This window comes from Betta splendens, chromosome 13, assembly GCF_900634795.4.
Source record: "Betta splendens chromosome 13, fBetSpl5.4, whole genome shotgun sequence".
Classification (NCBI taxonomy): domain Eukaryota; kingdom Metazoa; phylum Chordata; class Actinopteri; order Anabantiformes; family Osphronemidae; genus Betta; species Betta splendens.
Window position 1 is genome coordinate 10,378,236 of NC_040893.2, and position 27,887 is coordinate 10,406,122.

Sequence of the window (27,887 nt, forward strand, 5' to 3'; positions counted from 1 at the left end):
AACTCAAACATGTCTCCATACCCATATTTACATATGTACACGTCTTTACGCGTTCTACTGTACAAATGTGATTTAACTGCTACCGGAGTGCTTTGTCAGTGAAGCTGGTGTGATACAATATACGGGGCCCTAAAACAACACAGGGCCCCCTGATTTCCCAAACCCGGACCTCCTCGAGGCCTACAAGCCAAACTGCACTTTCTATGTGAGTAGAAGCAAGCAAAGCTGAAACACAAAACTTATAAAAATATTTAAAACATTGAAATTATATTACATTTCGTAACTTTTTTCTTCATAATACTTGCTGTAGTGCTACGGGGGGCTTTGATCGAGCGCCATAAAGATCTCGGTTTCAAACGGGGGTTTGCTCAGGCTGAATTCATGTGACACCTGACGACAGACAACTTGGCCGGATGTGAGGAGTTGTTACACTCCCGCTGCTGTGTGAGTTGCGTGTTATATAATCCGGAGTGAGTTAATGGTCTAAGTCTAAATTTAGTGTTTTCGTCAGCCTGTGTCTGTCAGAACCCTGCAGTGTTGCCGTTTTTTTAGATGGAAGCACACGTACAGGGGTTGTGGGTGCATCCAACGTTCATTCCTTTGTTTTTTCCTTCTCATCTTTCTTTCAAGTGTCAATAGTGCTTATTTCAAGCCCTTTTAACTCTTTCCACAGGACATGTAGACAGGACAGGACAGTGAGCAGCTATTTTTTTAACTTCTATGTAAGTGTGCTTCACGCACTTGTAAAACACAAAGGTCAAATAATAAATACAGTTATGTTCCTGATTTCCTGTAATTACAAACAAATTCTTCAAGCAGCTGGTGATTCTTTTGTTTTTTTTTTTTGCTGTTAGTCGCCTAAAAACACCCTCTTTGCCGTCCGGCACGTCATCAGTGAATGACCATGTTGTCTGCGGCGAGGTAGCATTAACGAGCAGCATCTCTGAGTCTTCACCTGAAAAAAAAAGCAAAATGTCCCTTTGACCACATTTTAACGATTCCACAGGGAATAGCAGAAAAATAATAACACATGTGCTGCAGTAGGAAGCGAAGCAGGTGGAGGATGTTTTGCGCTGTACCTTCTGATGCCGGATGATGAAGAGCAGAAGTGTTTCCCACCAAACAGGGAGTTCCTCTGCTCATGGGATGACGACTTGGTTTCCACAGTGGCGGGTTTCTGCTCAGGGATCTGAGCAACTTGAAATCTGTAAATCAAGCAAAACAAATACGGTCACTGTCACATTCCAGTATTTATTGTGAAAAGGTATTATTGGTCGGTCAAGAAGTCTCACCTCCCCACAGACAACACAGTCAGCTCCCCATCCTTGTTCACCTTCACTTCCTTCCCTTGCACCTTTTCCTTCACAGTATTTGGCACCAGTGCTTGTGTTTGGTGGGTGTCCACAAACACCCCCCCCAGGAGGGGCCTCTTCTGCTGGTCAGTGGCTTTGTCCAGGGACGGCAGGATGAGGCTCTGTGGGGGCTTCAGGGGGTCCTTGAGGGAATCCAGAGGAGGAATCAGAACCGGGGGCCACTTCCTCTGGGCACAGCGCGAGCAGCGGTAGCCGTGTTTGGGAGCCAGGCCGGAGAGACCGGAGATGGTGTGGAGGTGGGACTGATGGTGGCAGAGCCTGGGGAGCGAGCGGAAGGGAGCGAGTGGAGACAGCATGGGAAACCTGGGAAGGAAGACGAACACGAGAGGGTTGGATGCACAGTGTTTATGCTGCATTTATGGAGTTTGGTCAATTCACTGACAATTTGGCATTGTTTCCCAAGCAATAAATGAAGCCGTGCATCCCCGTGTTAGAATAGTGAGCGGGTGACCTGCAATGACCCCAGAGTGTGTGTGGGAGGGGAATGTTCTGGAATATAAAGATCACATGTTACAGCAGCCCATTCAGCAGCTGAACACGACCAGAGGCCCCTCAGTCCTATTGTAAATGGCCCATACATAGTGGAATGAACTGACTCCAGTTATCATTGTCCTGGCAGATAAGATTAACTAGAGCCTGCGTCAGTGCAGCAGCAAAGAATAAAAGGTGGACTATAAAGGACAGCGTATACTTAAACAAAGTGTGGTTTCTCATGATTACTTGATATACTCAGCTTCTCTGCCTTGTCTATCTTGCTCAAGGACACGTTGACATATGACAGAAGTTAGGAATCAAACCAACAATCCACTGATTGGCAGCCGGCCGCTCAGCCTCCCGAGACACAGCTGTCCCGACTGATACGATTACTACAGCAATTGTAATGACACGCCGAACTCTACATGCAAAAGCCCCGTGACTCAGGTAACAGCTGGTACAGCTATGCGGGTTCAAAGGTCACCTGGACACGAGCAGGCGACTCGCTGCCAGGCACCCAGACCTCCGCTGAGGACACTCTGAGCACTTAAACGTTGACAGGGGACATCAGCCAGAACGTCCTGACCATAAGGCATGCGGTGGTACAGACTCAAACAGTGACTCGGCAGTGACTAAGCATGTGGACTCATACTTGATTGACGAGCCTTTGCTTATGGACATCTGTTTGTTCTCGTACTCCAGCAGCAGTTCCTCCAGGGCAGCAGCATTTTCTGAAACACACATGCACACAAGCGTTATTATTATCAGCCTCAGTAAATGTTCAGCTAATAACTGTAGCTAATATAATAGAATACTAAATATACTTAATATTAATAGTTATAATAATTATGTTTAAATCAATAATAAAAATGAAATTAAAGGCATTAACCTAAAGTGAAAAGTTGCTGAGTAAGCAGCCGTCTTTTGCTGTGTGTCATGTACTGTGACGATGCAGCCTCATGCTCCTTCACCACCATCATGAGTAAAAAGCCAGTCAGCTCAGCACTCACCTTTTTTCTCAGTAATGAGGCGAACCAAAACACTGATGGTGTCTTCATTCATGTCGTCAGAGATGTAGGGACAACTGTTTCCTAAAGCGGATAAAAAAACACATATAAATACTCCATATATAAATACTCAAATACAGGTGGGCTTAAGGCCATCAGGGGAGCTGGGAGCTGTCAGGAAGAGACAGACAATGTACTGTACACGATGGAGCTGATAAGGGTGATGTGGATGACTAAACAGCAAAGAATAGATATGCCGCCATGGCAACCCCACGACTATCCCATAATAGTAAGCAACACAGGGAGGCAGCTGAGGGCAAAGTGATAAGAGTAGAGGCAGCTCCAGAATAGCTCAGTCTGTGATCACAATCCATTCAGTGTATAAAAATGTCTTTTCATGCATAGGCTACGCTGTTGTTGTTGGGTCAGAACACTGTAGTGATGTCTCCACACTGGCTGTTGCGTCATCCTATATAAAATGAGAGTTGGATGTTTGATTTAAAACCCTGTGTCTACGTTCATTTCCAGCTCTGCCCTCTCCGCCTCTCTCCTTCAGCTCTCCCATCAGGCACAGTCCAACCTTTTTCCCCGTCTGCAGTGCTGCATAGTCACATCTGATTTTAGCCCTGCCGCGCCAGGCCTGGCCTTGCTGTAACTCATCCCTGGGGGCTTTCCCCCTGACTGGAGATGAGGAGAGGAGTGCTGCAGTAGGAGCTTTCTAAGTCTAACCTCAGCTCAGTCAGGCCTGCAGCAGACAGACGGACGGACGGACGGCATGAGGAGACTTATGTAACAAAGAGTGAAACAAAACTTCCTGAACTTCTACTTGTCCTTATTATATCTAGTCTTTATCGGTCATAGTCATCAGAAGGTGTCCACACATACTGTACCGTACAGTCAACTGACAAGGCGAAGAAGAAATAAGATAAACAGAGAAAATGCAACTGAATGCATCAAGAAGGAAAGAGGAGACATAAACCATAAGTTGAGGACGCAGCTGAATTATTCATCCGACTGAGAAAGGGGAGATGCACGGACAGTGTCGCGTTCCGATCATGTTCGGACAAGCTGGGAATGAAGAAACTGGATGAGCGGAGAGTGGAGGGGCAGATCCAGAGCGCTGCAGGGGGCGAGGGTCCGGAGAGCTGACGCACGAGTACGGATGCACACCATCCCTGAGTGAACTGTAACTGTTGCTTTGTGAGGGCTCGGAACGACAGATGCCTGAAAGCAGCTTTACTGTACGCGCAGGACGCATGCAAATCTGTGATCTGCTCAGAGGCAGCTGCGCTCCTTCCACTGAGCCTCACACCATCAGGTGAGCGAAGCCAAAGTCACCTCAGCCTCCTCGTCGCCTGGCCTGCAGTAATAATGCATGCTCGTTGCTACATCCTGCTCTGTGTTGACTCAAGGCCAGCCTCTCTGGGGTGAGCGGGGATGGGAATGCTTGTTTTACCCTGTTCCAATAGGAAACCTACCAGAATAACAGCGCGTGCTTGGAACAACACGGCACGCATGACATGCAACGACCCCCCAGAGGTCGGAGGTCACACAAATAAAAACGCTTCCCACGTGGAATCGCGTGCGGCCGCATCGCGGAGCCTCTCGGCCTGCGCTGCCCGCTGGGCTCGGCTCCACCCTTCGCCGGCCTCCACCACATCACACGCGAGCGTGCGTGGGTGTTAAGTTGGCATTTTTACGACCCCCCCGCCTTCCGCCGCGTGTCCCTCACTTTCTTTCTGCGGCGCGGCCAGCTCCTCGTCCCCTCCCTCCTTCTCGGCGGTGCAGCGGTAGCCCTTCTTCTTCAGGATGTTGCAGATGAGGATGCCCAGCAGGCCCATGACGCAGAAGACCGGCACCAGGGCGAACACGGCGTACTCGGCCGACTTCTCCTCCGCGCTGCGGACCACCGTGCCGTTGGCCGCCGCCCCGGCGCTGCCGGACGGGCCGTTGCCCACGGTGCGCACCGCTCGGGGGCGCAGGGCTGCTGAGAGAGGACGCGTCAGCGTTAGGGCCTTCCCACAGAGAGCTAATCACTCAGAATGTTTGAGGGAACCGCAGGAGCTCGCTCACTTTCCACACAGGGGCTGTCTGTGGCAACTTCCCCTGCGGCGGCAGAGCGGAGCCTGCGAATGGAAAAACAGCGACACACACGTTATGGGAAGAAAAAAGCGAGATTGTTATACAATGAAGGAGCACAAATGAAGGTTTACGAGGTCCTTGTCAGATGTGAATGGAGCAGACACACAGGTAAAAGGCAGCTCTTACCGGGGCAGGCAGTCCCCACAGACGGCGTCTGAGGTCGCAGAGCCGGGGGACGCCACCTTCCGTCCCAGGGACCTGCAGGAGGTGTGTGGACGGCAGAGTTCAGAGTCCAGAGCCTCTGAGAAGGTTCCAGCTGGACACAGTCTGCACTGCACCTCCTCCGCTGCACCCTGGATCTGCCCGCACGCCTGGTGAGAGGAAGACACTTTTTGTCAGGGTTGCAGTTCTTTATCTATTTACTGTTGATGTAGCTGGATGAGCTTTTCATAAAAATAGTTCATAGTTTGTAGTCTCACCTTCGTTGGCTCCTGACCTGCAGAGCACTGCAGACACACACACCCTTCCCCCCACCGACACTGCACCGCTGCAGTCCCACCGCAGCTCAACACCTGGAAAGTGCACATCCACAAACAAGCTCATGAGTCAAAGGGAGGTTCTGGATCACGCTAGTGTCTATAAGGAGCCATACTGGTTGTTCGCTGCAAAGAGCACATATTTACCGTGAGTAGGACAAGAGCTGAGCAGCAAAGGTGGTTCCTCATCTTCTTCAATGTATTCGTCTATGTTCATATGATCTAAAAGACAAAGGGAAATAGTGTTATTTACAAACAAAAAAGGAGCAGGTCCACTTGTTTACGGGGTTAAAAGTACAAAATGTGAAATCAAACCTGAGCTGAAATTATAACACGTCTTATAACACATTTTCACATTTTCACAAACACACACACACAGTGCTGAATGTGCATCATCAATCTAAAGCCACACACGCTCACGTGGCAAAAAACACCTGAGTCATGTTTTATCCAGAGAGCCGTGAATTGTAAGTAGGGGTCAGCTTCACCCGCTGTAAATAACATTTAGCATGAATTAGGACCTTTGGGGCGACGGCAGTGAATGAACCCAGACTCTCCTGTGCCTATTTTTGACCTGCTCCATGCGCTCATGTGCACATTTAAAGCCGTTACTCATACTACAGCGTATTCAGCACCTGCTGACATGACAGTAGCTGCCCCCGTGACCAGTATTTCATTCATAACTCTATGGTTAGTGGGGTTTAAGTGTTTAAACAAATCAGGATGTTTATACCGATTCACTTGAAAGAACTGGTGTGGCAATAAACAAATGAACTGAAAATGTACAAATATGCTGAGTCCAAGTTCACAGAGGAGTTCACTCAGTTTATAGCTAAAGTTATTTTCTTTTAAATTTGTAAGCAGGTCAGATTAACACAACAAAAAGTGCAGCTTCTGTATTTGCGTCATGTTATAACTGATGCGGCGACCTTATGATAACTGACCGACTTGCTCCAAGCATGTTTGTTAAACAACCACTGACCAAAATAAAAGACATTAAACAAATCAGATATGTAAAAAAAAGAGAAGGAAGAGGGCGACAGAAAGGACAGAAAATGTAATTATCCTTTCACGAAGAGCAGATTGAAGAGACGTATCCAGAGTCAGAGAAAAAAGAAGAAAAAAAAAGAGTAAACCTAAAAAAAAGAGAGAAAATGAGAAAGAAAGCCAGAGGAGCATACTCACCCCAGACCTGCAGCTGACTGACACGGTTGCCGTAGCAACTCAGGGAGGATGCTGTGAGTACGGTTGCAAATGCTGAATCTGGGTCAAATCCTAAATATTCTCAAACTTTCTAGCTGCTCCTTCAAACAACAGCTGATAAGAGTTGTATTTGGTTACTACTCAGACCAGGCGTTACGAATAGGAAATTTAAAACAAAGGTTCTATCTGAGCAACAAAGTTAGGACTCAAAAGCAGCTAAAAAGGTCAGACACACACCGGTCTGTGTAGCTGAATGGAGAATTCAATGTACCTGCCTGTGTCTTATACTGTCAATGTGAACACAGACACACCCCTAAGTTCAGGAGGACCAGCCTCCTCCACCTCCACTATCAGTGTGTGTGTGTGTGTGTGTGTGTGTGTGTGTGTGTGTGTGTGTGTGTGTGTGTGTGTGTGTGTGTGTGTGTGTGTGTTGTCCATGTCTGTGAGTGGCGAGGCTGTTTTAACAAGCTCTTCACCTTCCACCACACACTAAAACATGTTTTGAACGGTAGTTAGCAGGAAAGTCAACACTTTCCCTCTCGAACCCATTCATTGGCTTACTACATGTGGTCAGCGCACACACAAACACACCTGGGCTGTGTGTGCTTCCACCAATAATACTTTACCCACACACACATCTGGAGTATCGACACAAAGCTGTGCCCTATGCCTTATGCAAACGAGGGTATAACAAAGTTTATGATTATAGTCCAACAAGGCCCTTATGTCAATAACAGGCTTCTGCTGCATAATTTCAGGGGGAAAGGAAAGATAAAGTGAAAGTGGAACAACCACTCATTTTGAAAAAGCACCACAAGGCTGAAGGGCCCGATAGAGATGCAGAGGAAGGCGAAGAAAGGGACGGATGGAGCGTGGAGAGAGTGGCACGAAGAGGCTCCAACTGCAGCCTGATAGCATGATATATATGGAAGCGTTGGTTAAAATGCCATTCAGCCCAGAGTTAGTAGGAGGTTAATTACAAGTCACCCACAGGGCTACGCGCTCAGGCAAACATGCGCCCCTGTGAGCACACAATCACAAGGAAGGGTGGGGGAAGCGATCAATAAAACGACAATGATAGAGGGAGCGAGACCAAAATGTGACCTACAATTAAGTAGATCTGTTTTTGGAAAGTGTCGAGTAACAAATTGGACGGGGTTGAAGGGCTTGAGGAATGTTTCTATGGACTCGCTTGACCTCCAGAGGAATGGCTTAAAGCAAGATTGAACTGATTTATGGTGTGATGGACGCATATGATCCCAGGCCATCATTGGCTTTGCGTGGTTGGATTAAACATTGAATACATTAAGATGCATTCGATTATTTTAGTTTTTCAACCCAGTTCCTCTGACGTTGGAGATGGAGACTGAAAACAGCTGAAAGCAGGAGTCTGCAACAGAACTTCCATCTTACAGTATTTCTCCATATTTTGACTTGTGACATGAAAATCACAAATCCGCAGTGAGAAAGCACGAGTCTCGTGCTTCACTTGCGCCTCCTTTCTATTCTCTGGCCCGTGTGAGCCCTCAATCCTCTAAATCCACTTTATTGTTTAAGCGTTTCCTTCTTCACACATGGACTCAGGTTGTGGAGGTCGCTCAGGTCGGGGAATGAAGGAACAAGACAAACAACGAGGTCGCGCAGAGGAAAGCGTGGGATATAACAGGACATTAACACCTCCCAGAATATCTATGTGCACAATAAACACGCCAGCGCACAACAACACCCACGCCGCGCTCATCATTTCATGTGGACGGACATAAAACCAAAACAACGGGCGAAACAGGATGAAAAATCAGCCCTTCAAAGGAAAGTGAGAGGAGCGTGACGACTTTTCCTAAACTGTGTAAAACAGTAATTACACAAAACCCTCTGCGTTATTATTTAAAACGCTCACATAACAAGTGGCCACAACATCAGATGCTCAGTCACATGTCATGTGTTGTTCAGGGCGCCTAAAAATAGCAGTAATAAAGAAGTAATAGCAGAGGGATGACAAAAACATGGACATTATTCTGCCCCGTGGTGGTTTCTGGGGCCACGACCAAAGTCACAGCTAAAGTGTTTGGGAGCTTTTTCTGGGCGCCTGATGTCATGCTGCAGCTGAAGCGAGAAATCCTCGCGGATGAAGCCGTGAAGGAAGGAAGCGACCACAAAAGAGGAAACACAGGAATGAGTGGAGCCCGTCGCCTTTCAGCCTGAGGTGACTGAGCTCCAGGGAGATCAAGGGTAAAGCGGGGTCAAACCATGGGCCCAGCCGCAGCAGTGACGCCGCAGTTTATTTCACAGTCAGAGCCCGCGAGCGCCAAAATAAATGTCAGTCATGCTCACAGGGCCGCCGTGTTCCTGTGGGAAGACCTGATGCAGCGGCTGCGCCTCTGTAAACAAACCGTGATCAGCGGAAGATGAGCCATTCACTCCACTGACAGGAAACGTCTTCAACTGCGCGCTGAATCATCTATGCATTCACTATGCATGCACTCATTCATATGCATTCGATCCATATGAGCAGGACGGTCAGTCGTCAGTAGTCGTGGGTTGTAGTCAAGCAGCGGATGGTGGAGCTTCTGCAAGTGCACTCTGGGCATATGGGTTAAACGACTGGGTTTCCAGCAGCTGACGTTTCTTAGAGCAGGCCAACAGGCATAGCCTCATTTCATATAGTCAAAGACTAATTACTTAATAGAAACAGGAATCCAAGCATGATGAACTCTAATTTACATATAAAAACAGTTTCTCGCTGGACAATTTTGCCCCACAGAGACGACAACACAGTGAAGAAGTCACTCTAAATGTCCATATGCACACATTGATGTAGTGATGCATTTTGGGAGCCATCCAGGAGCAAACATGGCGTCCATAGACCCTTGAGCTGCTCATAAAGGACATTAGGTTTGTGTGGACAGTCCAGCATCACTGTGAGGGAAAGTGACCAAACTACCTCCTCCTGTTTCATGCTGAAGGATCCAGTTGGGACGGTGAGGCTACGTCTGTAACCGATCCTGCCCGACTCCAAGTGTCTGCGTTGACTTAGACGAGCCCAACCACCATATTAATGCATGTTGGAGTAATGCTGATGAAACCAGACGTACTTGAGAAGGACAGAACGCCCACGGGTAATGGCTACCCAACACAAGCAGGAAACACCTCCTTGTGATGCACAAGCGTGCGATACAATGCAAAAGAGCTGAGCGGGCAAGAAAAAGGTTTAAGGTAATTACACTGCATTGTCCATCAGACATTTTGTGGAGCAAGACATAATGTGTATGTGTATGGCTAAGACGTGATTGGGCCAACCACACCCTCGTGTTTGGCTTAATGGAGGTGGCCAAAGCCTGATTTACGCCAACGCTTTGTACGTGAGCTCGCAGACAATGTCTCATTGTGGGGAGCGCGACTGAGGGCCGGTGAGGTGAGGCCAGTCCACACGCGTCTGCAGGCCGCCGCTTTGACGTGAGGCCCCACGTCATGTTTTCCAGTGGAACTGAACACCAGCGGGAGCCCGAGCTTCTCCTGTGTCTGGAGCGCGGCTTCGCCAGATTGAGTGACCGGAGGCGAGAGCAGGAGCAGCAGCTCCGCGAAACCACCCGAACAATCCCACAATGCACTGCAGCGCAACTCAAATCAAATAAAACTGAACTTTCAGACATTTCCATTTTGTTTTTCCTCCACTGGATTCGACTGTCTGCATCATTTGAAATAAGCCTAAATTGCACTAATTGTAACAGTCAACATCTTTAACCCATCAGACACCACAAGTTAATTGTGGCTGCAAAACAAGCCTGAAATTATCCACCGGCAGGTTTAAAACAGAACACAGGGCAATTTGAGTTTTGTGTGGCAGAGTAGGTGTTTTTTAGCGCGTGGTGCGTTCGCGTACATCATCAACGCAGGATGTGAATCCGCACCGGTCCCAGTTTCCAACCTGTACGCGCTCTGCAGCTCGCCACACGAACATTACAATAAGAATAGTGTCACGCTCATGCAAACACATGAGCAACGGGGCAGCAGAAAACAACACTTCCAACGTGTCGCCTCTATTTGTCCAACAAATAGCAGAGGATTGACTTAATTGCTGTTTTAGCCGCGGGAAAAGTCCACGGAGCCTCAGAAGCTGAGCTCAGATAAAGAAAACACTTTCACCCACATCTGGGTTCACGTGTACTTAAATAACTGTAGCTTTTGGCCCGTTCGAAACATTGTCATTACTCAGCAGTTGTTTTGAACTGGAGCTTGTCTGTAGGTAGCACTTCTCATGAGAGATTACCTCTGACACACACACACGCGCACACACACACACACACACACACACACACACACACACACACACACACACACACACACACACACACACACACACACACACACACACACACACACACACGTCTCCTTTACTTCCTTTACGAAAGTTCTGTTTTAAGACCCCGCCGACAGGTCGAACGGAGGAGGAGCATTGCAGTCGTCTCAGTTTTGTTCTGACTCAACCGAGCCTGATGAAATGAGAGTGAGCGGCCATTCACGGTACAAACCACATTACAAGCAGAGCGTATCGGTTTACGGCAGGAGCAGCGCTGGAAGACAGCGACACGCCGAACGCCTCGACTCAGCCATTAGTCAGACGGGCAGAGAAGTAACCGTTTCCAGCGTGAATTCATCCTTTTAAAGCCTGACAGGACACGCCGTTGGTCGCTTCCAACACAAAGGAGAACCCCCTCCGCAGCATGACTTGCATGTTGCTCACTCTCCATCTCTGCTGTGAAACGCAGCTCAGCAGATAAGGAGAGGAATGCAAAAGCAACACAGGCCTCCCCAAAGGAAAACGGGGCGAAAATGCTGCTGAAAGTAAAAGCTACCACCAGGACTTCCACCCCAATACCTTATAATTAGGCCTTGGTATGTGTATGCGGGTGTCTTTCCTGGACCCCTCTGTAATTATCCGGCCCTCCACCGATCGTAGCCAGCGTGCACCAGGTCAGCTCGGTGCTTTCTGGCTGACTTTGCAGAGTCACGCAGGTCACTGTGGCACTGGGATGGACAGACGGGCAGATGACAGGACCGGTGGGTTAATTAGAGCTTAACTGAGTCTCAGCCTTTCACACACACACACACACACACACACACACACACACACACACACACGCTCCAGTAGAGATGAAATAGTGCACTGGATTGGCCCGTTTTCCTCTCCCTTTCTCCTCTTGTCATTATTACTTGCCCAAACCCTAAATAAATACACTCTAGAGTAAATGCAGGGTGGGGCACAGCGTGAAGTGAGAGTTACATCCGCCTCACGTTAGCTTCTAATTAAGGTGTGCGTATAATGACCACCGTTAGCTTTGCTACAGTTACTGTGACATGGGTTGACAACAAATAAAGGAGGTTTTGGCACAGTGCTGGAAATGAGAAGAGGTTTACAATCACTGGAGGAAAGAATGTGTGAATAAAGGCTGTTTTATGAAACCTGTGTGGGGAATCCCTGAACCATCTCTCACTGTGTCCAAGATGTGAAATTCCTCTGAAAGAAAGCTTCAAATTGTGCCCTCACAAGTCTGTGGACTCATGCAACCTGGTTATTTTCAAGTAAGACCAATATACTTTAGTGGCTGTAATGAAACCACGCTGCCGTTTTTAGTGTTGTTTGAAGGGAAACAAGCTATAATCTTCCAAAAACATATTTGCATGCAGGTCCAGCAAGCGGCAGCTGGACTTTGCTTAGAGGCCAGTCACTGGATGAAAGAAGACTCCGATCGGCCTTTCTCCTCTCGCCTCTCCCCCCCATAAATAATAGTTGACAGCACAGGCAGTGTACAGTATAGCAGAACTGGCCTCTGATGATTCAATGCCATAGTCTGGCAAATCCAGAGAAACCCCAGGGCGGATTTTACCATCACACAGATGCAGTGTATTTGCAACATTATGGTAAAAGTAACAGGCAGAAAGCAGGAAGTGAGTCTGAGAATATCAGCATTTACTGTGTGTGTGTGTGTGTGTGTGTGTGTGTGTGTGTGTGTGTGTGTGTGTGTGTGTGTGTGTGTGTGTGTGCGTGTGCGCGCGCGCGCATATGCCTCTTACTGATTTAGGGGTGCAGGAATTTGAACTCATTGTTTTTCTATTTAACCCACTTGGGCGTCAGCTTCAAATCTGAACTGGACTTGGATACATTTCAACTCTTGACTCATCTTTCTACAGAGCCTTCTCCAAAAACGGGTCAGAGGGACGCGGTTTTCTTCCTCCCTTCTCTACAATAGAAGCCATTTCAACTCAGTATCGACTGAGTAATAGACTGGGTTGAGGTGAATTCTCTATTGTTCTATGTCTTTTCTCTATTTGTGAAAAGAGCCTGTCCTTGTGACAGAGATGGTTCTAATGTTTGGGCCCCATGTTTCATTTCTGCCATAACCTTAAAACAGATCTTAGTATAATAATAATTTAACTTAAATTCATGGCTGTCTGTATTGTACTGAATAAAAACGGTTCGTTTCCTTTTAACATCCGCTGTTATAGTAATTACATTAACACTAACGCCAAGTAAAACTGAACTTGAAGACCTTCCACTTCACGCGCTACCGGTGACGTCATCACGTAGAGCCATGTCAGTGCGTCGAGCATGTGCTCCGTCCGCCGTTAGAGCGCCCGGTTGTTCCATTGTTATTAGAAGTCTGTGAAATGTACTGAATAACTGGCGGACGCGGCGCAGTAACACAACAAACTGAACGATGTATTCAATTAAAAATCAGGGATATTGTTTGCTATTAATAAACCTCTATGTTTGGTCACTACATGAACACGGACGTCTTGAGTCTGTACGCTACGCCGCTTCCAAACTACTAAAACTAAGTGACAGATGAACGGAGTAAACCGCTAACGTTCGCGTTACGAACTCTCCCTTGAGCCGCAACCTGCGTCCGAACACAGGGTCGAAGACGCGTTAACGGCGCCACGCGACGCCTGACGGGCGCGGACGAAGTCGCCACCGCCGTGCGTAAAAGTGGTCAAGAGCGGCTTTGTGGCCACGGCGGCTCCACGGGACGCGACGGGGGCTGACGTGACCAAAAGCACCGGCCTCAGCCGCGCGTCCACGCCGCTGCGGCGCCGGAGAAGGCGCGTCCCACTTACCGGCTGAGCACGGGAGCAGAGTTGGAATCAGGCTTTGGACGCGAGCATCGGCGGCGGCGGAGAACAAGTATGATGGAGCACGACCACAAAGCCGGTAAGGTCCCCCTGTGAGAGAAGACGGCACGGAGATGGCTCGGTGAGCTCACTGCGCGTCACGGCAGCTCACTGAACCCCTGTCAGAGCGCGAGCGCGCGCGCGCGCGCGCGTGCCAGCGTAAGCCCCCTCTGTCGGCCGCTGAGCTTCCCCAGCAGGTGGCTGCGGCTCAGTGTGACGGTCGCAGCTTCTCTCAGTTGTGGCCCAGCATATGGAGCCTCAGGCTTTATGAAATCACCTGAAACACAGGGATGGAAGTAAAATACATAGAAAGACGTGACTAGAACAAATGAGCAAAAATATTTAAAATGTTTAAACGCAATTGACAAATTCTCCTACTCCCGTATCCACTGAGACGGACACATTGGCTCCATTACACACATCACTTTGTGAATGTGACGCCAGCGAGCGAAGGCGATTTCCACCGCGTCGCCTCCTTCTGCTGAACGGGATCAGTGAGTCAGTGTCAGTGTCAGCAAGAACAACGTCCAGCGCAGATGAGCGCGTGAGCTGCTGTCTTCACTGGCTCTTTCATTCGGCCCCGCGCCATTCAGCGCGTCACGCCAGCGATGTCAGTGGGACGCAGCATTCACAAGCAGAGGGGGCATGTGCATTGGATTGTGCGCTCAGTGGCCCACTTACATACAGTTTTCTTCTATTCACTCTACACACACTCCATTGTGGGTCAGTGGGCTGCAGATGAAGATGAGGCTGAAGCGTGCTGGACCCCTCCTCCATCTAGTTATCTATTAAAGCTGTCTATTAAATCATAGACTTCTTAAAACTTCACGGAAATGATCATTTAAAACACTAGTTGTAGCCTGTGAGCCCAAGGCAAAAGGGCCTCTGGGCTGTTTCAGAGGCTTCTTGCAGAGGAATAATTGTTAATTTCTCTGCATAGAAAATATGGAGAGTTGTGAGTGTCCCTTCATTCTTAAATACTACCCCAGATCGTTTTGGTCAACCCACATTGAAAATCGGTGACGTTTTCCTTTAAATGGTTTGCTGCAACACCTGAGCAGCTGGAGGAAAAGCAAGACAGGCACAAAGTGGCACCAGTGAACTGATTTAATTACAAAGGGAAACCCACAGTGACGAAACACGAACAGCCACATACAGGAAGTAACTCTTGACAGCGATAGAGCGTTACACGAGCGCTCGATTGTTTTCCTCCCTGTTCCAAAGGCAGACGACAACGCGTTCCTCAGGCGTCAGGCCGTCAAAACCCCTGGTAGCAACAGATTCTCTCTCTCTTTTTTTTTAAACGTCTTTCAGAAAGATTTATGACAGGGGACTGACAGCGCATGCCAGATGGGAAAGAAAAACACAAACTGAGACACAAATATATAAAAATATGCCATTAGATTCATATCAACAACCGAGGACCATGGGTGCACTATTTACAGAGAAAATATACTAATATTTACAACAATAGAGACTTTGTTCACATACGGGCATGAGGAGGTTTCTAACACGCTACAGGAAGAATGTGATGAAAATGCTCCGTTTCCTTATCACAGCACTTCATCCTCTTAACCCTCGAGGTTCCCTTCACGTGTATAAGATGCAGAAAAGAGCAAAGAAAGAAATACTTTTAAGGCAAACAATCTGTTTCAAATCGGCCGAAGGGAAAGTCGCTTGTTCAGGAGCATCGATACTGAACGGTGAGGGAATTAGCAACACTGTTTTCTTGCAGACTTGAGTAAAAATACCATTTAAATGAAGCCAGTAGGGGAAAAAAACAAACAAAAAAAAAACAATGAGCTGCCAGTGTCTGTAAAGATCAATAATTTGTTTGGTCTGCCCAAAATTAGAGGCGTTAACTCCAGGAAGTCGTTCATTAACACACTTTGCATTGAAATATTATTCTGGGATAAATCTTCTTTCGCCCCCAAGATATTAAACTCCTTGTCGTTTGTTTTCTACACAGGCTACCACAGGCCGACTTGGATCTTTACTAACAACAGAAGAGCACTTGTGGAGGATGCACTGAAACCGGCCGTTCCACCTTCATACTGTACACACACACACACACACACACACACACACACACACACACACACACACACACACACACACACACACACACACACACACACACACACACACACAAACAAGGAGCTAACGTCAGTGAGCAGCTAGTGTGATGACCAGCTAATTCCCCAAAGGTCAACTCCTCTCACACGGGGAGAATTAACCTAATGTGGAGAGGCCTGAACGTGGGAAAGCTAAGGTGAGGAGCCCAGATGGTGTGTGTGTGTGTGTGCGTGTGTGATTCTTTAATTCCACAGACATCTGCTGAAAGCTGACTCTTTAATCTGCGTGTGTGTGTGCGCTAATTGGCTTAGCTCTGAGCCTCCTGAAGGCACGTGCAGGTTCTCAGTCTCCCTCTGACCTCGTACGGCGCAAACAACACGCTTCTTGTCCCCCAACGCTGCCGTTAATGACCGCGCTGTCCCCTTTGGCACCGAAACGGGCGGAGGAGCGACCGCGCTCTGATCGGTGGTGCATCCGTTCTGTCGGGGACAAAAATACCCCCCTGACCTCTCCTTTCTGGAAATCGCTCTCTACATTTATGGAGAAGCCAAAACAAGAACGCTGTATTGTATATCACACCAAAGCACGAGCGGACTGTATCTACCCCTGCTTGGACAAACCACATCGCTTCTTATCCTTCAACTCCAAAAAGAAAAGGTGAAAGCTACATCTTCTATAAATTAAGTGCTGTAAAATGAGGCGCTAAAATCAGAACCATAAATACTGTACATAACTAGGCTTTTCTGCTGTCACAGCCTCGTGTCGTCTTTACAGAGTCCGCTATGGAAACCAGTAACACCAGTGCCTTCTGAAAGAACGCTCAAAGGAATCCGCTCATGTCCCGCAGTGCGTCTCCAACACAGACGAGGTTTTGGCATAGTTGCGTTAAAGACGAGTGTCTCCAACACACTTGTGTCACCGGTGGTGGGACGTCGCTTCATCTAGATTCATGTCATCTCAAAGTGACAACGAGTTACATTTGAAAAACAGATACAACGTGAAACACATGTTTGTGCATTCGTGTGTGAACCGTATGCGTGTTATTATACTCGTTAGATACCACTGACACATATTGCACTAAAACGATGCTGTTCCTCAACAGGGGAAAAGATGATTTCAGCAGTCACATCTATAAGCAACGATTGCGAAATACTTTGACACCGCTTGGGTCCGAAAAATCTGACCTCAGATCAGCCTCGAGCAGTTCAGTTTACCGGAGCAGAAGGTTGTGAAAGGCAGAAACCTGCACATCAAACTCCAGTCTCGGCTTAAATCCGACTGTAGATCTTCATGTCCTCTCTCCTTCGAGGTTCAGTTTAAGATGATGCAGTGATGTGGTGAAACGATGGTCAGGGTTCAATAAAACGTCCAAGAAGGAGCACGTGCTTCATTCACGCTTCAGTTCAATTTGTCCCTCAGTGCAGAGTCCGAGTCCACTCGTCTCCTTCCCGTCCTCGACCATAAGACACTTCTGTCTCTCCAAGGTTTTTAAAATCACTGTTTAAACAACGCTTGCAGATGCCAAGCAATGAAGACGCACAGTCAGGTTCAACGCACACCATCGGTAACATTAACACGAGAGGGAGGTCAACTTTACAGGAGGGAGTTAACAGACGTGTTGTGCACAGAGAGACCGGTGACTGAGCAGAAGGAAAACAACACCAAAACGTGAGGAATCAGATGTTGGGAGAAGGACCAGGCCTTGTGCGTCATCCTCCGATAGAGGACGTTTGGGGGTTTGGGTTGACCGGCTCAGACCCTCCAGAGCAGGAGATGGTTGGTACTGTCGTCCCGCCCCACCGTCTCGCTGCTGTTGGTGAGTCTGAAGTCCTCGTAGCCGTCGCCGCCAGAAATGACCAGATGGTTGGTTTTGGACGGGATGTGGGCGGAGGCTCTGCGACGGGCAGAGTCACGCCGCTGGAGGCTCCTGTCGACTGCGCTGCAGCTCTGAGGCTGGTTGCCTAGAAACCAGAGAGGATGGGTCAAAGGTCGCTTCAGTTCGGGTTTCTGTATATATTTAGTAAAGAGCGCATGGGAAACACTCAAAGATTGTATGTGTGGGCCATTGAGGAGAATTAGGATTTACTGAGACCTGTGGCGTCTGTCAGCGGAGGAATGTTCATGTCAAACCCTTCTGGCAGCTCGATCGTCGTCAGGAACCGAACGTGGCCCGTGTGTCCGTGAGCTGAGCCCATTGGCACCAGGGGGCATTTCAGGGTCCCGGCCCCGGTTCCTGAGCTCACCGCTGGTATGGCCAGAGTGAGGACAACCCCTAGAGAAAAACACATTGAGCACACTTTGTGTCTGGATCCAGGAATAGTTCATGTTATAGATGGGGTGTTTACCAGCACTGGTGCCGATCCACAGCAGATCTTTACAGGCCAGCAATGCGGTGATTCTGAGACAGGCGGCTTTGTGCTGTCGGATGATCGCATCTGCACCTGAATGGAAAAAAAGGAAGCGGAAAGATGATGATAAGTGAGCTACAGTATGAGAGGCGTGAAGGCCAGGGAGGCCTCATGGATGTTCAGGTACTGTCATACCCCCATACATTGACTCATCAGCCGTACAAGCCTCTCTCAACCACCGGATAAATGCATGTTTACACGCTGGCGTGTGTTTACCTGCGAGCATCTTGTGCACGGCGGGTGCCACGTCCACCTCCGTCAGGCTCTCCCAGGTCTGAGCGTGGTACAGCTTGACCTGCGCACTGCCCTGCAGCGCCAGCCACACGCCTTGACCGTACGCCACCATGCACGTCACGCAGCGGCTGCTGTCCGTGCCCACCTGGAACCAGTGCTGGGGCGCAGACAGGGAGATGAACAGTGGTAAGTCCTGCTTGTGCCTTGTGTGTGTGTGTGGGGGGGTTCGATTCCACAAACTGGCCTACCTCCTGTACCAGTGTAGTTGTGTTGATAACAAGGACTCTGTTCTGTGAGCCACACCACAGCTTGCCTCCTACAGGGACCATTTTGGTGATGGGGCTGCTGGGCGTGCCCAGAATTAAAGTCTGAGACGACTGAGGGTCCCAGAAACTGCCTGCAGGTCGAGATCCACATTTATAGGTTTTATAAAATCAAAACAAAGACACACAATTTCTTCCCCTTTTCCGAAAGTATATGTGACGCTCACCCTCACCACCCACAAATCAAAAGATAACAACTCAGACTAGCTGTTACCTGCTTCTCTCTGATAGACAATCACTTCTCCATTGGCCAGCGACACAAACACTTTGTTGTCCAAGTACCTTCAAGAGAAAACACAGAATAAAGTGGCACCATATCACAAGCAAATCAGGAGAAAACAGACAGTACCCCCCATTTTTACTTTGGATTTATATACTTCTAATACTAATAAAGAGGCAGCCCACTCACAGTATACACAGGATAGAGGCTGAGTGCTGCATCTTCATGCTGTTCTTACGGTTGCGGATGTTATCGGAGGACTGGTACACGTGGATGCTGAAATAAACAGAAGAAACAAAGGAGGTGGAGTGATTGCATCAGTACAGTAAGCAGGGAGGATATTACCACCTGGAGAAAGAAGACAGATCCAACCAAACGGTAGAATTCGTCTTTGTGCGAGTTGTAATGAGTTAACGATAAGTTAATGATCACCCACCACCCATCCTCCGTGCCTAGCCACACTGAGCTCTGGTAGGCCTCTGGGTCGATGCTGAGCAGGTCCTCCAGACTCGCCCTGGTGAAGGAGCCCCGCGAGGAGCGGCGCATGGCGCGGCCGTCCATGGGGCTCTCTGCCTGGCCTCGACTTCCGCCGCCAACACCCAGCATCCCCGGTGCTCCGTAGGAGCTAGTTGGTGGGAACTCCTGCTCCTCCTCACTGCTGGTGGTCTCTGTAACCATGTCCTTGGAGCCTGAACCCTCATCATCTTAAGAGACCAAACGAATGTGGATTAATGACAGAGACAGCAACTACACTACCTATAGTGTATGTGGATGGTTTGCGTGCTTTTACTCACTTCCATAGCTGGATGAGATGGTGGAGTGACTGGCCTGACTCTGTAGAGTGGAGGAGGGACTGGGAGAATCCTCATCATCGGTGTCATCGCTGTCAAATGGCACAAGCTCCGCCCCTGGTCCTGGAACCATCACAACATCAGGCCACGTTTTTTACAAATGCCTAAACCTGCACTCCATATAATGTTTTTAAGAAAAGCCTCAGGATCCCCAGTAATGTAGTGTGCAAGCTCTGCAGAAAGGCTGCAAAAACCCACCTGCAGGTTGCTCTGTCAGCTCTAGAGAGGAATGGGAGATCGATATGTGGAGCTGCTGCTGGGTGTGAGCGGGTGCTCCAGAGGCCGGTTCGGTTCCACGCTCCCTGACACATTAAAAGAGATCAAGATAGGAACAGTCAACCTTCAGGTGTTGCTGGGAAATAACTGAGCAAAGGAACAGATTAATATTTCAGGTTAGAACATCTTAGGTTAGATGTGCTACCAGAGGAGCCTCTTTTCAGTTCCTATCCTTCATTCCTTGTCCTGTCATCTCACACACTGACAGGAGAACGATATTAACAGCGGTGTGTCCAGTACTGACCTCCCCTTGAGTCCTGGTACCGCGGCGATGCAGATGATCCTCGCCGAGCACACAGCGATGCAGGCCTCCACCGTGGGCTCGTCTTTGATGTTCAACAGGCAAACCTGGAAGGGAAACGTCACTGAATCTCTTCGTCTGGTTTGATTCTATATCCGGTTGCATAACCACAGTTATGACCGCTGACCTGTCCCACGTATCCATCGCTGTTACACACCCAGACTTCACAGCCGCTGTCCGGACAGCTGTGGCTGGGCGAGGCACAGGAGAACTAGAAACAAACAGTATCACGTGAGTAATGAGTGAATGTAGATGCAGTACAGACACGTTACGACGTGAATTCTTACTGTGCTCACCTGCATCCCACTACGTGTCTTCATAATGGGAATAGCCTTCAGGAACTCTGGGTCCCACTGGTCCTTATACATAGCTTAAAAACACATGGAATAATTAAAAGCAGCCCTAGGCCTGATAAATAAAAAGAATGTGGTGCAAAAACACTTCTCTAACCCAGCTTCTTCTTCGCTTCCTCAAAGGCCTGCTCGAAGTTGGAGCGAGCATCAGGTGACGTGAACTCAAAGATGAAGCTGCTTTCAGCCGAGGCTGTGGTGAACTCCAGCTTTGTGGGGAGGAAGGTCACGCTGAAGGCCAGGGACTGCTTCTCCGACAGCTCCCTGTGCACCGATGCCATCAGATCCTTGATGACCTCGTCTAGTGACTGAGACAGACGGACAAATGAACACGAGAGCGTTAGATGAACGATGTTCACAATGGTGTGATTAAAAAAACAGGGGAACGCGGGAAAAAAACAGAAAAGAGTTCAGAGTGACAGACAGCAGGCAGTTGGCATTTTGATCCATATCACCTGGTGGGGGAAGCTGAGGGTCTCAGACAGCTTGCTGATCTGACCCAGTGTGCTCAGATCCTCGTCTAATCGGCTGATCATTTTCTGGATATTCTCCTTGTTTGTTGCCTGATTGGGGCCTGAGTAAAAAGAACACAGTTCTCACACAAAACATCCCTATTTCAGCTTAAGACTAAACGCAGCATTGTGCTTTTTTACTTTGGATTTTTATACTGATGAAGACACTGTGTATAAACTGAAATGTGCATCATTAAGGTCTTAAGAATCTTACTTTTTACCACCTCCACGTCCTCTAGAGGAAGCTTCCACAGGAACTTGTATTTACTCGAAGTGTCGATCACACTTGCAGCAGAGTATCTGAGTGTGAGAAGACAGAAAAACAGGTAAATGTAACAACAAACTGAAAAAAATCAATTTTAACAGCAGGGGGCAGTGTCCTCGTGTGTTACATACAAGCTCATGGAGCTGCGCCTTAATGAGCCAGACTTCCTCTTGAGAGTGGTGCAGATGATCAGATCACTGAACAGGAAAAGAGAACGATCTTTTTTCCCACCCACTGTTTTCTGCAAAGACAAATATTATAATAATAAGTTCAAACATCAAAAAACGTTATTATCGTGACGTGTCCGACTTAGTCCTAATAAAAAAAAAGATCAGTTTTGCATTCGACTGTGCAGCTTGTGTGATTTTTCCTGCACTGTTTTCCAGTTCAGGAAGTCTTCCTTACCGCCTCCATGACCATTTCCTGTCTCAAGAACTTCCGCTGGGGGTTCAGAATCTAACACAAACACATGCACACAGAGAGAAAGATGTGAGCATCCCATCACACCATCAGGATTTCTGTGAACTGTTAGCTAAGAGCTAAGTACAAGCCATAAGCAATGAGGAACGCTGTCAATTGCTGATTGCTTCTTGCTTCTTACTGCTGCAATTAGTCCATGAGCTAAATCAAAAATCCATAAAGGCAGACTGACAATATGAAACATAACTCACATGTTCAACTCCTTCTATGTGTGCCTCAATCTCCTGAATAACCCTGGCCTCCCTCTCCACCTCCTCAGCTGATCGACGGCCCTTATTTATCCTCTCGGCCAATCGCTTGATGTCCCTCTGGGCGTCCAGCAGCAGCGGATGGTCTGGGTGGTCCTCTGAAGTGTGCTTGAGTAGGTCCTAAGACAATCAACACAAACACACAGTGAGATCCTGGTCACGAAAGAGAGCTGTATCATAATTACACTATACAGAAATCCACCTTGACCAGAAGCTCGTATCGAGGGATCCTCTGCACCGGCTTGATCATCAGATCGTCCAGAGCCTGTTTCTCCTTGTTCTCGCGCATGTTTTGCTGTTGAGATGAAGGGACATATACGGTGACAAAATAGGCAAGTGTAAAGAGATGCTGGAATCTAGTTAGGCCAGTGTGCAGTTCCTGCCTCCAACACAAGATGGGGACGTAGTACCACGCAAAAACCAAGCCTGTCATTAGGCTGCATGTGGTTGTATCAAAATAAATGTTCAAGTGTAATTATACATTTTCTGAATGCAGTGAAATGTATATGTAAATAAACATTCATATTCAAACATTTGTCTTCAGATGCAAAATAAAAAGGAATGCATAAAACTGAGGTTATTGTGGCAGTGGCAAAGAAGAAAATGAGATAGAAAGCGAACAAAGTAATCTCATAATTTGTTTCACTTCATATTTTCACTTATAAAAGCCTTACTGTCACATATTAGAAACTGTATGAAGCGGTTTCTATTTACTCCCAAACAAGCACACAAAAAAAGTAGCATCTCAAGTGAAACAGCCTAACCCTCACCTCCAGAAACTTGTGAAACGCTGGCTTGGCCTCCTTGGCGATCCTCACAGCATCTTTCGCGTTGAGAAAGTTGTCGATGTACGCCGAATACACATTAGCCAGAGTCTCTTTGGAGAACTGGAAGGAGGAAAAACAACAAAGAGGCACTGGAGTTACAACATGTTCACATTTTTAAGTCAGTCTGACAGCAGACCTATTAAAGTCGACAGTAATAATGCCAACAGCGGGTACAATTTGTCCCATCTTTACCATCATGGTGCTGTAGACCTGGCACCTGTTACAATTTTTTTCATTTCTTTACTGTAAATGTTTTGTCTCTCTCAGATAGATGTAAACAGTCAGGTGATTCATCCTGACCTGCTTTTTTTTCCTTTTCAATGCAGGTCGATGGAAAGAAAGACAGAACGCTTAAATGAAAAAGCAGGATGACAAACAAGGAGAGAGTGTGATAACGGGCATAGGGCACAAAAAGTAACAGCTTTTCTAGCCTTTCATTGAACAATGTGACCTGCTGCTATACTTCACTGTTATTCTCCCATCTCTCTCCTTTTCTTTCTACAACCCACTTTTCCTCTTTGAGCAGCACCAACTGAGTCTGAAGAGCATGTGAGGATATTTACAATAGCCCAATTACAAAATGTGAAACCTAGGGGTTGTATTTTTAAAACCTTTCAGTACATGTTCTCCTGAAGAACATCAGGAACTGCCTTTAATAATATGCGTACATTCATCTTTATTCTGTCACATCAGTCCATCATGGAAGCAATTATTTTGTAATAGAAAACACAATGAGTCTAGGAACCTTTGGAATAAAAAACAATTCAATTGCATAGAATGAAATTTATTTAGATACATTGGAAAACAACAAAAGTGTTTAAGCTCTTTAAATATTACAATACATTGCAACTGTCTGACTCTGAATATAATTAGTCATGGACTTATTTTTTAAATCCTAATTTAGAAAACAATCTTATACTACATTATAATGAATAAATCAAATAATATAAAATATTGATTAGTATATGTTATATGTATAAAATGTTGTACACATCATAAAAGAGGGAACAACATTTTTTTCCACAATTGTAACTTAAAGACTCAAAAAAACTCTGCCCCGTGTGAGGCTCGAACTCACGACCTTCAGATTATGAGACTGACGCGCTGCCTACTGCGCCAACGAGGCTTGTCTCCCAGGTGGGCTAGTACAGCTTTAAGAGCAAAAAAAGGGGGAGGGAGGGGGAAGTTGTCATGGGTTCAGGTTGTAACGACAGTGGAGAGGTCAGCAATGAGGTGGAGGGAATTAGCAAACAGTCACACAATTGTTTCTAATTATGCAGAACATGTTTCATGCAATTATTAATGTATCACTTAATAAATGCTTTATATATTCTATAGTATATATAGTATAGAATATACATAGAATATATAATGTTATACTGTAATATACGCTTTATATGGAGTGGTTTTCAAAACTGCATAGTTGCTTAGGATGTTGCAGAAATAGGAAGTCATGTAAAAAAAATGTAAACCTGACATTTAGCCTGACGCTAATGTTTTAAAGCACAGTTAGTCAGAGCCTGTAGACGTCCAGTCACCCTCAGGTCATGGGAAAAGAGCGGTCACGAGGAGGAAACATACTGAGCAACGTTTCCAATTTTAGACATTTGTTAATAAAAAAGAGCAGAGTATGTGCTGTGTCAATAAGGCCTCCAAAGGCTCCAGTCTACATTAAAAGTGATGTTTGTCGAGTTACCGTCCTGCTACAGAGACCTGCTTCTAGACCTTCTGAGCTTCGTGTGGTCTCTGACAATAAAGTGATGTAATATTGGCTTTCTAATCCGCTCCGGTTGTCATTTCTACTCATCTCTACTCACTGATTGGATGAGGAGGTGTCCGATGGTCTGCCGGTCGTGCCACTGGCCGACGCAGCCGGAGACCTGCTCCAGGAAATGCTCGTGGTGCTCCAGGATCTCTGGGATCTGGTAGAACATCTCGTCCACCAGCAGGGGGTCCACGATGCAGCCGCCGTCGGGCTGTTTGAGTGGACGCATGTAAGCCTTCAGGAGGGAACACAGCAACCTGTTACACAGTCATCGGAATTTTCCTCCATCTAATCTGTGCGGTTACTGTATGTTTGTCTGCAATAAAAACCTACGCACATTAATTTAAACTTTAGAGAAGGCAACATTTCATTTTTTCTATAATGAACAGGTCAAGTTCTAAAATCGGTCGTCTATGTGACTTAAGTATATAAAAAAAGGGGGGGGGGAGCAGGAGGTGGGCTGGTTTCTGGGAAAAGAGGAAGGAGGCGTTGTTCTGGACAACATGGCTACGAAAACATGACTGTGATTACAATTTGAAATTAGCCAAGAGTAACACACAGAAACATGATCAAATGCCTCTATTTCTGGTAGTTTCACTCTCGTTCCTGACCTGTGCCAGGTCTGCCGCTAAACACACACACACACACACACACACACACACACACACACACACACACACACACACACACACACACACACACACACACACACACACACACAGATTTAGTTTCATATCATACATACATACAGTACGTAAAGATCATTTCCTTTTATAGAAATCTTTTATGGACTTATGGATATTTGTCAACACACGTCCTGAGATACAGCAGCGATACTGCTTCCTTCGTTATCTTTTCTTGGAAATACGTTGCGTAATAGTTCACTAGTTTCCTGGAAATGTATCTGACAGAGCAACGGGTTAAGATGGAGCCCGTCCATTTTTTCTCCTGAACCTTTCTAAGGATATCTCATTTAACCAGTAAAGCCAACATATTATTATTATATAATCTTTGGTCAACTCCATTTGCGTCTTGCTTCCTTCCACCTTTTTCCTGCTTGTTAAAGATAGAGCTGCTTTTAAATCTGAGAAAATATTTATGTTGATAAGCTTTGAGAGCACAGATAATTTTCCCCAGAGGACAGGGAGGACATTGGCCTGTGAGGGAGGTGAGAAAAGGGATGTGAGATGCAACCTTGGTGTAGGTCATTACGAACAGACGACGTCAGTGTCGCTTGAATGCTCCTCTGTGATTGGCCCAGATGTAACACAGTGGACTAACATCCAGTGCTGTTGTGCATTAGATGACACACGCATGTGATGCCTGGATCACATCTGGCATCCACATCCAATGATAACTTAAGAGCAGCTCAATGAACATTATTTCTGGTCCACCTTCTAAACACTTTTTTCACCTCGCACATTAGCTGCATGATATTTCTCAGTGAGTTCATCCATTGTAATCACTCAAGCTTGATAGGAAACTTGAGTGCAGTTATCTTTACAGTTATCTTCCCTGTGAGTCTCAGATTTCCAATCTGCATAGACTGCTGTAGAGCTGCCTCAGCTCAGCCACATCTGACACCCTCCTTCAGGGATATGCACTTTCACTGCAGTCACCGTGGTAACACTTACTTTCCCTGTGTCACCATGGGAACACAGCCCAGGATTATTCACTTTGTGACCACACACACACACACACATAGTGCATTGCAATATGTGCACACAGACACTGACACATGCACTTTAGAAAAATGCAGACAGAAAGAAACGTATGCAAGAAACACCAATACATTCATTATGCAACGATCACAGCTATATGAACGGCTCCTGTGTGTGTGTGTGTGTGTGTGTGTGTGTGTGTGTGTGTGTGTGTGTGTGTGTGTGTGTGTGTGTGTGTGTGTGTGTGTGTGTGTGTGTGTGTCTCACAGAGAGGGAGGGTAAAGATATAGGCTAAAGGTGATGGATGTAAAATATAACTGTCTGTGTGGGCAGATGGTGCTGATGACAGTGAGAGGTGATTAGCAGATTAGCCCGTTAGCCCGACAGGACGACACTAAGCAAATTACATAACTCCGTTACCTACGCTTGTGGTTCGTGTTCTGAGCAATGCCTAGATCCAGAGCAGTGTTTGTTTTTGTGCTGGGCTCATGCGGAGACAGAGGCGTCATAATATGTGGGCCATGCTGCATTTAGTTATGTTTGTCGGCGTATCACCTGAATCAGAGTGCGTAGTGACTCCACATATGATTGTTCTGTGTCCAAGAGGGTCATCATCACATGCTTCCTCATGTCCTGCAAAGAAGAGGAGGAGGAGGAAGGTCAAAAGTTTGCATTAAAGTACCCACATGCATCCTATTCTACTACAGATTACACTGCACAGCAAACAGTATCTGAAGTGTACTCTGAATTTTTGTTGCATTTTGACAAACTCCCATGTGTTTAGTGCATAAACAAGCATGAACAGTGTAAACACCCTTGTGCACAGTAAAACATGACTCATGAGGCCTTGTTTTGCTTCCTACTAACATATTTCTGCTCTGTGTACTGCATTAGCATCCTAAGGCGATGCGTCAACCGTATGAAAAAGTATCGCACAAGGTAAAAAGCAAATCAAGTGTCTAACTTATGGACAACATTCAACAAGTCAAGCGACAAGTGAAGCGCATGGGGACGATGGGCTGGTGTTTAAAGCGTCTGTCACAAAGAAAAACACATTCCCTTCCTGTTGTGGCGTCCTCCTCTACACTGAGAGACAAATCTAAGTGAGTGGGTGAGTCGCTCTATAGCATTTAAAAATAAACCAACAACAATTAGTAAGCATTCCGCTTCCACCAGTGATGATGGGCCAGAATAACAAAGGGTCATGGAACAAATCAGACATGTTACCTCAGGGCTCTCAGGGGA

At 46.9% G+C, this 27,887-nt stretch overlaps 2 protein-coding genes and 1 non-coding gene across 5 annotated transcripts in view; all 3 read right to left on the bottom strand.

Annotated features, from left to right (window-relative positions):
- Nucleotides 1-18: 18 nt before the first annotated feature.
- Nucleotides 19-14,020, bottom strand: relt (RELT TNF receptor). Of its 3 annotated transcripts, none has more exons than XM_029170438.3 (11): nucleotides 13,792-14,020; nucleotides 5,620-5,694; nucleotides 5,416-5,508; nucleotides 5,123-5,307; nucleotides 4,928-4,980; nucleotides 4,587-4,838; nucleotides 2,858-2,938; nucleotides 2,500-2,578; nucleotides 1,293-1,676; nucleotides 1,080-1,205; nucleotides 19-955 (listed from the first exon to the last, which is right to left on the bottom strand). In XM_029170438.3, exons 2-11 carry the CDS (start codon nucleotides 5,659-5,661, stop codon nucleotides 952-954), a joined length of 1,299 nt encoding a protein of 432 aa, XP_029026271.1. In that variant the 5' UTR covers nucleotides 5,662-5,694; nucleotides 13,792-14,020; the 3' UTR covers nucleotides 19-951. The 3 variants fall into 3 exon arrangements, with proteins under 3 accessions (XP_029026271.1, XP_029026269.1, XP_029026270.1); XM_029170436.3 differs by having other exon boundaries at nucleotides 4,587-4,841; nucleotides 13,792-14,018; XM_029170437.3 differs by lacking the exon at nucleotides 13,792-14,020 and adding an exon at nucleotides 6,658-6,923 and having other exon boundaries at nucleotides 4,587-4,841.
- Nucleotides 14,021-14,937: 917 nt separating this feature from the next.
- The window catches only part of LOC114867704 (rho guanine nucleotide exchange factor 17-like), a 37,785-nt gene continuing 24,835 nt past the window's right edge, over nucleotides 14,938-27,887 (bottom strand). Inside the window, exons 2-24 of the mRNA XM_029170601.3 lie at nucleotides 27,198-27,275; nucleotides 25,034-25,216; nucleotides 23,160-23,276; nucleotides 22,592-22,684; nucleotides 22,333-22,509; nucleotides 22,067-22,117; nucleotides 21,793-21,902; nucleotides 21,611-21,696; nucleotides 21,340-21,458; nucleotides 20,985-21,192; nucleotides 20,831-20,904; nucleotides 20,662-20,745; nucleotides 20,478-20,581; nucleotides 20,156-20,259; nucleotides 19,901-20,020; nucleotides 19,543-19,810; nucleotides 19,296-19,382; nucleotides 19,101-19,168; nucleotides 18,812-18,960; nucleotides 18,546-18,720; nucleotides 18,267-18,362; nucleotides 18,014-18,193; nucleotides 14,938-17,882 (exon numbers count right to left, since the gene is read on the bottom strand). Of these exons, the coding sequence (XP_029026434.1) occupies nucleotides 17,674-17,882; nucleotides 18,014-18,193; nucleotides 18,267-18,362; nucleotides 18,546-18,720; nucleotides 18,812-18,960; nucleotides 19,101-19,168; nucleotides 19,296-19,382; nucleotides 19,543-19,810; nucleotides 19,901-20,020; nucleotides 20,156-20,259; nucleotides 20,478-20,581; nucleotides 20,662-20,745; nucleotides 20,831-20,904; nucleotides 20,985-21,192; nucleotides 21,340-21,458; nucleotides 21,611-21,696; nucleotides 21,793-21,902; nucleotides 22,067-22,117; nucleotides 22,333-22,509; nucleotides 22,592-22,684; nucleotides 23,160-23,276; nucleotides 25,034-25,216; nucleotides 27,198-27,275 (2,940 nt within the window). The 3' untranslated portion in view covers nucleotides 14,938-17,673. The remainder of the gene's footprint in view (nucleotides 17,883-18,013; nucleotides 18,194-18,266; nucleotides 18,363-18,545; nucleotides 18,721-18,811; nucleotides 18,961-19,100; nucleotides 19,169-19,295; nucleotides 19,383-19,542; nucleotides 19,811-19,900; nucleotides 20,021-20,155; nucleotides 20,260-20,477; nucleotides 20,582-20,661; nucleotides 20,746-20,830; nucleotides 20,905-20,984; nucleotides 21,193-21,339; nucleotides 21,459-21,610; nucleotides 21,697-21,792; nucleotides 21,903-22,066; nucleotides 22,118-22,332; nucleotides 22,510-22,591; nucleotides 22,685-23,159; nucleotides 23,277-25,033; nucleotides 25,217-27,197; nucleotides 27,276-27,887) is intronic.
- On the bottom strand, nucleotides 24,270-24,342 carry trnam-cau (transfer RNA methionine (anticodon CAU)). The gene has a single exon. It is a non-coding gene; the product is annotated as a tRNA-Met (tRNA).

Coding starts and splice junctions, on each gene's coding strand:
- relt (XM_029170436.3), bottom strand. CDS start 5,661: ATGAGGAACCACCTTTGCTGCTCAGCTCTTGTCCTACTCACG. Junction 4,981..5,122: donor TGTGGGGACTGCCTGCCCCG/GTAAGAGCTGCC, acceptor TTCCATTCGCAG/GCTCCGCTCTGCCGCCGCAG. Junction 1,677..2,499: donor AGCAAAGGCTCGTCAATCAA/GTATGAGTCCAC, acceptor CTTCCTTCCCAG/GTTTCCCATGCTGTCTCCAC.